Source organism: Neovison vison, chromosome 11, assembly GCF_020171115.1.
Source record: "Neovison vison isolate M4711 chromosome 11, ASM_NN_V1, whole genome shotgun sequence".
Classification (NCBI taxonomy): Eukaryota; Metazoa; Chordata; class Mammalia; order Carnivora; family Mustelidae; genus Neogale; species Neogale vison.
In genome coordinates, this window is record NC_058101.1 from 136,714,940 (window position 1) to 136,727,495 (window position 12,556).

General features: G+C 31.8%; 1 protein-coding gene across 2 annotated transcripts in view; it reads right to left on the reverse strand.

Annotated features, from left to right (window-relative positions):
• Nucleotides 1-1,420: 1,420 nt before the first annotated feature.
• The window catches only part of SPOCK3 (SPARC (osteonectin), cwcv and kazal like domains proteoglycan 3), a 494,982-nt gene continuing 483,846 nt past the window's right edge, over nucleotides 1,421-12,556 (reverse strand). For both annotated transcript variants that reach the window (XM_044224808.1, XM_044224807.1), the window contains 3 exons: nucleotides 8,739-8,801; nucleotides 6,154-6,291; nucleotides 1,421-3,126 (listed from right to left, as the gene is read on the reverse strand). In XM_044224808.1, coding sequence (XP_044080743.1) covers nucleotides 2,957-3,126; nucleotides 6,154-6,291; nucleotides 8,739-8,801 — 371 coding nt within the window. In that variant the 3' untranslated portion in view covers nucleotides 1,421-2,956. The remainder of the gene's footprint in view (nucleotides 3,127-6,153; nucleotides 6,292-8,738; nucleotides 8,802-12,556) is intronic.

The following is a 12,556-nucleotide window of genomic DNA, read 5'->3' on the forward strand; positions in this document are numbered from 1 at the left end:
GGAATTCATCAAAGTCCTAGAGGGGAACATATGCAGTAATTTCAACATCAGCCACTGCAACTTCTTTTAAGACATGTCTCCAAATGCAAGGGAAACAAAAGTAGAAATGAACTTTTGGGATTTCATCAAAATAAAAAGCAAGGTGGGGGGTGAGGGGGAGAGGGAGAAGCAGGCTTCCTTCCAAGCTGGGAGCCCAATGTGGGGCTATGTCCCAGGATGCTGGGATCATGACCTGAGCTGAAGGCAGATGCTTAACCGACTGAGCCACCCAGGATGCCCCACTGTTCTTGTAATTTTTAAACTGGATGTGTGCTGTCTCTAATACACAAAAGCACAAAATGTTAAGTTAATTTGATTATTTTTAGCCAGAAATCCTTCTTTAGACTTTTGATTTTATCAAAGATTTATCCTTTATCAAAGGATTTATCCTTTATCAAGGATTCTTTTGAAGATTTCAAAATATATTGTTTTTTAGCCAAATGAAATCTAGGAAATAGCTTGTTTGATTTTTTCCAGGGCTGAATGCAATTATATTATGTTATAGGCTAGGGTTAAATGAATCACCTAACTTCCACATTAGAATATCAACTTCATAATGATTTTGTTCACCAATGAATATACAGTGCCTAGAATAGTGCCTAGGTTAGAGTCAGTGCTCAATATTGATATTTTTGGAATAAATAAATAATATAGTTGTATTGAATTAAAATATACAAAATGAATTAAGTGATGATCATGAGACCAATATACAACACAAATAGAATTTTATACACATATATACAAATATATATCATACACAAACATGTACTTTATAAAAAAGTTTAATATGGTAAATATTTTCAATTTTATATTTATTGTTGAATTGGTTGCTCCTCTGGGAGCCTGAAAGATAATGTTGCTTTAAAAAATAGTTTAATTTAAAAAAAATAAAAAGCTTAATTTCGAGGCCACTATATTTGTTTCTTTAAATCCATTTACTAAACTTTTCTTTAGAATTTGTAAGTTTTTTTGTCCTCTTCCAACCATCCACAAGTTTCATTGTATAATTCTTATACATTTGTTAAGTACATAAGGTTATTCTATCCCTCTTTGAAAATGCTGTTACTATAGAAGTCTAGCTCAATATTTTAAATATGATATCACAAAAATGGGCTTAAAAATAATACCCTCAACAACAAAAAATTATCTACTTTGCAATTCTATGACAAATGAAAAAATTAAACGAACATACAAAGATCATTTTTAACATATACAGGAAAACAATATCCAAGATGCCAAGAACTCTGATTTTGAAATTCAAAAATTCAAAAAATTTTCCTAGCTAGTTTGTGATGTATTCATTTAAAAAAAATAAAAGAAAATACTAAAAACTCTTCATGTTTCTATCTATAGCCCAGAAAATCATTAAGAAACAGTTTAATTTGGTTACAAGATTCTTTATTTTGTAAACTATACATAAACGGTAAAAAAGAAAATGCATTGTACTTTAAATATTACATAAATTCAACATTAAAATTTATTTTTTAGTGTGTATAAATCAAATGGAAATAATTCACCAATTTTACTTTCAATGAATTGTATATTGGGAGAAAAGTTGACCCACTGTTTAAATTATGATATCGATGTGTAACATTCAATAGGGTTTTCCATTTGTATTATGGGCACAAAACCATAGGTCTGATATACTTAAAAGTGATGGTTTGTCAAAATGTCTACACAATTAATTAACATGCTAACTTAAATACAGCAATTAAAGTAATTTTTGTTACAGTTAACTCTTAAATGCTACTCTACACAATAATCATAAACAAGTCCACATGGCAATTATGTAACAATAGAAAAAAAGAAAGAAACATATTCCATTTTCTTCATTCCAGCAGCAGTACCTTTACTGGTATTATTTTGTTAATTAGGTGTGCTTATATATTGCCTAATATCCTATATTGGTATGCATGCTAAAACCTTTCTATTTCTATTTTGCAAGGCACCATACAATACGGTCTCTAAGTTGCGACACTAGTAATAAAAATGGCATAATTCTAGGATTAAATGCAAATTTTTATCTAAAATAAGAAATAAAATAAGAATTGAGATTTTTAAATTTGACACTGAGGCAAATGACAAACCTTTTGTGAAAATGTGATTCAAATGAATCTTTCCTTTTGTCTTCCTACTTTAAATTCTGCACCCTAAATTGCTGGTCAGAAAGATAAAGAAATCTAGAAAGGTAAAGAAACTATGCTGTTTAAGAGTATAAAAAAATCTACACGAGAATGCTATCCAAATTAAAATAAAAATTAGAAAGGATAACTAAGGTTTTAACTTTCAGAATCCATGGTTTTCTGTATTTGCCATTTTGTAAAATATCCTAGTATTTCCAGAATAATGTCATAATTGAAAGCATCACTATTAATGTAAACTCAATGGAGGACTCTACACTTCTTACTGTTTTTCTTACCCTGTGGTATCCCCTCACTCACTGTAGATTTGGGAAGATGCTACTTTGGAAAAGCAATTAAGGTCATGCTTATTTTTATAAAATCCTTGGGGCCTAGGCCACAAATAAGTTCCTGTAATTTCAACTTAGAATCTCTCTCAGAAAAATAACGTATACAACCTTGAGCAACAACCTGGTTGTTGTTTTATTTGTGGGAGATGTATATAGTTTGTTTTTATGAAAACTTCTTGTTTTTATCAGTAGATCTTCCTCACTTTCTTTTGCCTGGCTAGACTTGATATATGTTTTCTTTTTCTCTAAGGCATATAAAAACTCAAAGTAAATGATTTTTATTTAAACATAAAGTTCTATGACATTAGCTCCAATATTTGAAATAATTATACAAAATATATGTGAGTTTTAGAATCATTTTGTTTTGGGGCAAGAAGGTCATTCTCAATAGGTTATCACTTTGTAAATAATAGAAATGTAGATTTTATTGATCTCAGCTCTCATCAATCAGATGTATCCATCATGATCATCACCATCATCATCATCATCGCCTTCATCCTCATCATCATCTTCAATTTCATCTTCATCATTCATAATATCGTCTTCGTCATCTTCATCATCAGTCCATTCATGGAAATCTCCACTTGCAAAATCTCCAGATATCTCAAAATCAATAGCTTTGGGAAAAAAGTAAGCATTATTATTATTAATGTTATTTGAGTAGTGGGATAATTTGTGGGGGATATGAAATTGTGATGAAAATTAAGCAAATTAGGGATGCCTGGGTGGCTGAGTCTGTTAAGCATCTTCCTTTGGCTCAAGTCATGATCCCAGAATTCTGGGATCGTGTCCTGCATTGAGGGTCCTTGCTCAGTGGAGAGCCTGCCTTTCCTTCTGCTTACCGCTCCCCCTGCTTATGCTTGCCCTCTTTCCCCTTCTCTCTCTGACAAATACATAAATAAAATCTTTAAAAAAAGGAAAATTAAGCAAATTAATAAAATTTACTTTGCTTTTTAGCTTATTTAGCAAAGATAAGGAAAAAACCATTCTCTAGGGGTGCCTGGGTGGCTCAGTGGGTTAAAGCCTCTGCCTTCAGCTCAGGTCATGGTCCAGGGGTCCCGGGATCAAGCCCCACATCGGGTTCTCTGCCTGCAGGGAGCTTGCTTCTCTTCCTCTCTCTCTGCCTGCTTCTCTGCCTACCTGTGATCTCTGTCTGTTAAATAAATAAATAAATATTTTTAAAAAATCAACTTTCTATCATTTGTTGAAATTTGTGTGCTAAAAAGCAGAATAATGGTATCTGATGTGAAACATCTTCAGTTCAGTAATATTGATCTCAACCCAGTTTTTTTAGAGGTCCATGTGAAACACTGAAATTTATAAAAATAAATAAATAAATAAATTTCTTCCACTAGTGTAGTAAGCAAAATAATTGTTCCCTAAAGATCATCATTTCCTAATTGCTGAAACTGTGAGTATGAATTTAAAGGGTGTAAAGGGCTTTGTAGATGTGATTAAATTAAGGACCTTGAGATGAGGAGATTATCCTGGGTTATTCAGTGGGCTTAGGTGATCAAGTGCATCCTTAAAATCAAAGAACCTTTCCCAGATAGAGTCAGAGAGATGCAATGTTGCTAGTTTTGAAGTTGGAGGAAAAGGTCCAATGAGCCAAATGTGAACTGTCTATAGAAGATGGAAAAGGCAAGGAAAAAGATTCTCCTCTAGAGCCTCTAGAAAGTACGGAGATGATGTTTAGTTCAAGAAGACCCATGTTGGACTTTTGAGATATAAAACTGTAAGGTAATACATCTGTGTGTTTTAAGTCAATAAATGTATGGAAATTTATTACAATAGCATTAGAAAACTAACATAGCTAATTCAGTACTTTAAAAAATATTTAGAACAAGTCCTATTAATGTAATCCAGTGTTTATAAATTGATATCACAATATAACACTTTAAAATCCATATCTTATGTGAGGACAATGTTATTTTTATCCTTCTTCCTCATGCTTCTTCTTAATAATTTCAACATGCTAAGAAAACTCAGAAGTTATGTTCTCAAAACAGTTTCCCTGCTCACTCATTGAATTCATCTCCAATATAACTTTTATTACATCATAAAAAAGTTAAAATTTTTTATCCATCATGGGCATCAGTGATAATTGTTGTAATTAATAATGTGACCATCTTAAACTACATATTACAAAGATACTTTCTTTATGTGTAAAGTTACGTTAGGTGTGTGCTAAATACTACTTCTTCCTACTTAAATCTAATAACAGGAGCTAGAAAACCAAAACCAATCTATTAAAAATATTATGGAATAAATAAAGGCAGAACAGGCATTTAAGCACTACATGGGATTCCTTTATATAGTTTATCATTTCTATTTTTTTTTAAAGATTTTGTTTATTTATTTGACAGAGAGAAATCACAAGTAGACGGAGAGGCAGGCAGAGAGAGAAGGAAGCAGGCTCCCTGCTGAGCAGAGAGCCCCATGTGGGACTCGATCCCAGGACTCTGAGATCATGACCTGAGCCGAAGGCAGCGGCTTAACCCACTGAGCCACCCAGGCGCCCTGCCATTTCTATTTTTTAAACAATCACAGTCTGTCAGTTTAAAAATTGCGGGGGATAAAAGATGGGCACCTGGGTGGCTCAGTCAGTTAAGTGTCTGCCTCTGGCTTAGTTCGTGATCCCAGGGTCCTTGGATCAAACCTGGCCTTGGGCTCTTTGCTCAGCAGGGAGTCTGCCTCTCCCTCTCCCTCTACTCTTCCACACCCTCCTTCTACTCTCTCTCTCATAAATAAAATATTTATTTTTTAATTGCATAAAGGAGACAACTAAACATTATCTAAAATACAAGACTAACCAAGTACTTTATTTTCATTTTTGGTCATGTATATTAATTGAGACACAACCCATTAATTCCTAGTACATACTTGTGTGCACGAGCATGTGAGTGTGAATGTTGTGTTTTTGTGTATGTACAACTAAATGACTTTTTAATGAAAACTACTATTGTACAAACAAAAATACTCATTTGGAATTTGCGTTTTGAAAAAATATTTTGTGAAGCAAAAAAGATACTGCATTTAAGACTCTAAAATACATGTATGGGATGATCAATTTAACTCATATTATTTTTAGGTCTACATATAATATCATGTTCATAAAATAATTAGAATATTAATTATAATTTACCCTTCAAATGTTTAAACTATATTTTTTCCACCCAAATATAAGGAAATACGCTCAGATAGCTTCAACTGATGGCCTTTTACTCTTAAAATGTTAGCTTTTCTTTTGCAAGTTTGCCTGCATACTCTCTAAGTCAATTTCTTCAAAGGTACACAGACAGAAGGGTGTCATATGGGGACAAGGCACACACTAGGGTTAGCTGACCTGGAATAGAGTGGATGACAAGAGTCCTCCTTACTTGAGAAGAAAACAGAAGGTATTTAATATCCTTTCTGTGTTTGAAGTAGTGTAAAGAACCTTAAAATATCTGAGTTGTGCTATTCCATTTATTATTTATGCAAGTTTTTCCTATGCTAGAAGTGACTCTTTCTGTCATGCCTCCTCCCATATATTTGCTATTCTTTGCATAGAGTATGTCCTCATTAAGCGCTTGAACAAATGAACAAGAGTCTTAAGAACTTATCCAGTGCTTGAGAAATTACTAAATAACCCTTCTTCTTACCACAATCTGCAACACCATTTGTTCTGGATCCCATTACTTCATTTCCGTATCTGTCAACACACCAGCACTGTCCGACACTGCCATGGCATTGTGTTGGCTTGTAGTAACCATCTTCATCACATAGGGGGATGTACTGTCCTGTGAAGCACACACACACACACACACACACACACACAGATTATAAATAAATTGTGTTCCTTTTTTGATGGTCACCAATTATGCATTAATTCACTCAAGACATACACACACATGAGTTTCCACTCCAGGTTATGAACTAATGATTCGTGTTGAACAAAATAGGTAAGGTCACTGCTATCATGGAGCAGGCCATTGTTTCTTTTGTTAAGCACATTTACTATTCCCCTTTCTCATGCTGCAAAGGGTATTGTTCTCAGAGCCATAATACAGAATTAGAACCTAGTTAACACCATGTGCATTACATCATCCAGTCCACACTCAGCATGGCATATCAAACCCTTTACCATCATCGCTGCTAAGATTTTACTTTCATTTTCCCAAATTTTCGTTCATATATTCCAAGCTCTTTCCATCCACATCAGGCTGTTCCCCAAATTCAATACTGCTTGATTTTTGCATTTATCTTTTTCTCATCTGGAATCCATCGACCCTCCCTCCCCCTTACATTTTAAGATTTGACTTAAATATGACCAGCTATATGAAGCCTTCTTTTAAGCTAGAGGATTTCTGATATACTTCAGCTGTGTGTGCGTGTCTGTGTGTGGAGTTTATTATTGCTTGCTCCCACTGCTATACTGTGATATCCTCTATATTGGGAATTTTAGATTCTCTTGGTTTTGATTGTCGCATTAACAACTCTTAAAGTCAATCTAGTGGGAAAAACAGACGTTTATTTTCACATCTATAATACTTAACATAGTATCTGGCACATTGCTAATGTTAAACATTTAACTGATAATTTAAAGTGAATTCGCTTTCTTCAATGTTTACATCAATACAACAATGTAAGATTTAGGAGAGTAGAAAATTTTCTTGTCTTTCTTGACTTCTTTTTTTTTTTTCCCTCAGTGACCAGACACACTAAAGTTATCTACTGAAAGAAAAAAAAAAAATAAGTGCAGAATAAGTTGATAAAACATGAAATTCTTTCAATTCACTTAGTCTCATAAGCACATGGGATCATAATTTTATCTCTTTAAAAAATGCCAAAATTCTGATATATAAATAATTTAATTTTAAAATTGTAAATCTTTTGAAAGATTTGGTTTTTCAATGAAGTAGACATTAATGAGCACTGAATATGTTTTTATTTGGTAACTTCAAATAATTAAATCCTGAATTTTAATCCTTGATCAAATCTAAAATATTTTTCAACTGAATTTCAATGTCTTTTCCTATTGTACATGGATAAACTTTGCTTTGTGGAAACAAAGAAAGCTATGCATGAATGTATTATTTCACTTTTGGACTGTGGTATGATATGAATTTTGTAACATAGCTAAAAGAAACATGACACATTGTAATTTTATCACTGGTATTCCTCACATCTAAAAATGCTTTATAACAAAAAGAATTAGCCTTTTCATTTTGAACTATGGATTTTCAAGTCATATAAAAAAACTCATCTAAACACACAATATTGTAATTACAAAGATAGCATGTCATAATAATCAGACTCAAAAACATTATAAAATTATGTGTCATTAAATACTCAAGGGCATTAACATATATGGGGAAAAAAACAAAAACAAAAACATCGCATATGTGGCATTCTGCATTGGATCCTAAAATAGAAAAAGGACTTCAGTGGGAAGACTGGTGAAATCCAAATAAAGTGTAAGTCTTAATAAATAGAATTATAACAATGTTTATTTCTTAGACTTAACAAATAGATAATGGCTGTTTGATATAGCAAGATGGTAACTTTGGGGGAGGCTGAATAAAGGATGTTATGCAAACTATGCAGGCAAACTAACTTTGTAAAATTTATTTAAAATTGCCTGAAAAAAGAGTTTACTTAAAAATTGTATGTCTAAAAGAATAAACAAAATAATCATAAATAATCGCTTAATAATCTTGACTGTTCTAACATTTTAAGGCTCTGAGTGAAATTTCTTATCAACTATCTAGTACATATATATTTATTTGCTAAAAGTAAGTTAGTAAAAAGTCCTGAGGAAAAACAGAAAGTCTTTTTTCCCTGAGGTACTCAGGGGATACTTTTATCCATCTTTCACCCATTTCTCTCTGTCTCTGTCTCTGTCTCTCTCTCTATATATATATGCATGCCATTGTTCTTGAATTGTTAACACTAGTATTAGGATTAAAGTTTCTGCTGATGCTTTAACTTTAGCATTGTTTAAATCTCTTTATCACTTAATAACTTTCAAAATGAACATTATATTAGGGTAATAAAACAGACATAATATCTTTCAATAGGTAAGATAATAAAAGTAAGTTTAATGGCTTTCAAAAACTTCATAAATTTTGTTACTGAAATTTAGTGTCGTCTATCTTTGTTGGATTAATATTGATTTTATGTTGCTGTTTCCCTGGGGTTATTTATGTAAGCAATAAAGGCTTCAGAAGAATGATCTATTACTCACCTAGGAGCTTCTTTACCCCTTGCCGCTTCTGGATATTGCTGAGCTCCGTCTGGCAAGGTGGGTCTGCAGTGACATTAAAAATGTTACTTCAAGGATTATAGTTAAACAAAGAAGTATAATTTCTATGTTATCAGACTTATGTTGGTCTCTACATGGCTTAAAAAGAAACATATTATACGTCAATTTCTTTTATAGATTACATACATATAGATCGCCAGATGTGTATTTATCTGTATACACTGAGAAAGAAAGTCAGAGACATAGGGACAGAGGAGAGAGAGAGAGAGAGAGAATGGATTTCCTAATTTCTGATACTAGAATACCTTGATTTTCTGCAGAGAGACCAAATTGGATGGAAAAAAAAATGATATAAAATACTCATATGATGGACAATGGTTCTTATCATTTACTTTTAAAGGGTCAATCAACCCAGCAATGTAACTCCAACTGATGGACTAATGCCCAAACAATTAACTGATTATGTTTCTCCCTCATTTAAAACAGTCTCTATGATACAGAGAAGTAGATTTATATTTAAAAAAGTAATCTAAAAAAAGTCAATGCTCTTTCTAGTTATATCAGACATACTATTACAAATTTTGATCCTGAATAATGCTGACAGGCTTTAGTTTCATCTAGATACTTCAAGTATGCATGTAATGTGGAAATAAAACATAACATACCATAATTTCTGATATGCCATCTTTTAAAAAAACTTAAATTTAAAATTAAGCATGACTTTTTTTTCAAACTCAACCACTTAAAGGAGAATATTTTCAGAGAAATACAAAATTCTAAATAGAAACATTATAGCCTGGTATAAATATATAAATATAAATATATATATAATTATATATATTCTTATATAATAAATATATTTTCTAATTTATAATATTCAAGCAGGTCAATGTATTTTAGGTCATTTTCTAAAACTTGTTGTATGACAATGCATCATAAATTATTGAAAAAGTAAGCCAATAAACTAGTTCCTATTTTCCTATACTACAACTTTTTAGGAAAAATTTAATGTATAGATAACTGAAATAATTTAAAAAGCATTACACTAATTTTATAATATCCAGTTATTAAATTTGCATGTAACAGTGTAATGAGGAAATGAGACAAAGTGCTTAATATAGATTTTATAATTAAAATTTATAAGACCAACAAGTCTTTTTCCTTGGGAAATCTAAAATGTGAAGAAAAAGTAATTTTTTTGAGAGAGAGAGACAAAATAAGAAACAGATTTTAACTACAGAGAACAAACTGAGCATTACCAAAGGGAAGGTGGATGGAAGGATGGGGAAAATAGGGGGTGGGGATTAAAGAGTACACTTATGATGAGCCCTGAGTAATGTATAGATTTGATGACTCAGCATATTGTACCCCTAAAACGAATATAATACTGTATGTTAACTATACTGGAATTAAAGTAGAAAAACTTAATTTAAAAAATGGGGACGCCTGAGTGGCTCAGTTCGTTAAGCAGCTGCATTCGGCTCAGATCACAATCCCAGCATCCTGGGATCGAGTCCTACATTGGTCTCCTTGCTCGGCAGGGAGCCTGCTTCTCCCTCTGCCTCTACCTGCCACTCTGTCTGCCTGTGCTCCTCTCTCTGTCTCTGACAAATAAATTAAAAAAAAATTTTTTTAAGATTTTATTTATTTATTTGACAGATGGAGATCACTAGTAGGCAGAGAGACAGGCAGAGAGAGAGAGGAGGAGGAGGAAGCAGGCTCCCTGCTGAGCAGAGAGCCCCATGTGGGGCTCCATACCAGGACTCTGGGATCATGACCTGAGCTGAAGACAGAGGCTTTAACCCACTGAGCCATCCGGTGCCCCAATAAATAAAATCTTTAAAAAAAAATGTAGTTATATTTCGGGAGAGAAAAGCAAGTTGCAAAATGGTACAAACAGTATGACACTGTATGCATATTATATAATAAACACAATAGTGTGACTTCTTCATCAAAACATATGTGTTCATGTAAATGTACAAACAGTGGATTGGAAACTAGATTTGATGGTCTACCAGAGTGGAGTGAGAGGAGATTGGCTTGGGATGGAATGCATAAGAGATCTCAACTTTATAATGCTTTTAAAATTTAATTTAAAAAAATCTTGATGTTAATATGATAAAATATTGACAATTTTTATTTTTGGGTGATGGGTACATGGATATTTGTTAAATTGTTCTTGTAGTATTTTGGGTTTTCTTAATTTCTAGAAATTAAAAAGAATCTAATCTTTCAAAAGAAAGAAAAATTATTTTTGAAAAATCTAAATAATTAGTTTATGTTCTACTTTATTTTGAAATTGATCTAATCTCTGTTTTTCCTAATAATAATGTGGGTCTTTTATACTAAATATTAAAATAATAGGAATCAAGTTACATAGTATGAGCTTCTAGACTACACATTTAAAAATTTATGGCCCTCTAAATATAACTATTTAGAACCCAGAGGAAAAATTTGAGCTGAAGTATCAATATTATGTTGAAAGCATTATTTTCCAATTGCTATGGGTTAATTATTGCAAAGTAAAATATTATTTCTATATATTTTTTCTGATATTGCCTGAATTCTCTCCCTCCCCCTGTCTGTCCCTTCCTCTGCCAATCACTCTGCTCATGCTTTTTCTCTTTCCAAAAATAAATAAATAAATAAATAAATAAAAAGATTTCAAGAAAAATCACGACAGATTCAGCTGTTCATCTACACATAGTATTTGATTTTGAAATATTTCTCTTATTATTTATAAGACAGTTCTGTCTGGCCTTTAACTTAGGTATACTTGGACTGCTTAATTAAGATTTCAATTATCATTTAAAATAAGTTGCAAAGATATTTGTGTATATATTAACTATTACTTATGTGTTATATGTTTATATATCATATATATTACCCTAACATATAGTCAAATATGCTATATATCACTCCAATTACAGCAAAGGAATTTGTTCTATTGAATAAATAATGAGGAAAAACACTCTCTAAGGTGAAACATTTGAAAAAATGTTTTTAAATAAATGGTTATTATTTTTCATGAAATTAATTAATGAGCTAACTCTTACTGTTATTCTTATTGACAGAGCTTTTGTAACATTTTCTAGCATATTAAAGTAGTAAACATAATTAGCCAAATTCTCCAAACTTTGGGGAAGATGTATACATCCTTTCACTTGCTCAGGTACCATCTATTAAATTATTTCTGCCATGTATTGAATGATTTCAGAGAAGATTTTCATGTGACTATAAAGTTTTTAGCCCTTTGGGTGAATACTGCTTAATAAATGTAAAGTATATAAAGCAAAATTTTTCTTTGGGTACCTTTAATCAGTTCTACAAATACAGCTGCAAAATGCAGAAATGTTTCAAAATGAAAGTATTCATTTCTGTAGAAGAAACTTCACTGGGTGTGGTGAAAAAATAATGAATACTGTTTTTCTGAAAATAAATAAATTGGAAAAAAAAAAGAAACTTCCAGAATTTTTCATAATATTTTTAAAGTTCATGAATAAACACTAAACATGGCCATCATAATACTAAAAAAATTGACTGAAATAACATCATGGAAAGACCACATATCTTTTATAGTATTTTACCAGTATTTGCTTTTCTATTCTTTAGATGATTTAAATGCACACTGATCGTTAAAACTATCATGTAGCTTTTTTGAAGTGGCAATTGCCTAGTAAGCAAATATGCAATAATGGAATCAACAGTGTGTGTGTGTGTGTGTGTGTGTGTGTGTGTGATTTAAAGTATTTTAATAAAGAAAATCTAGTTTTAAACCTTATTTAAAATTATTTATAAGT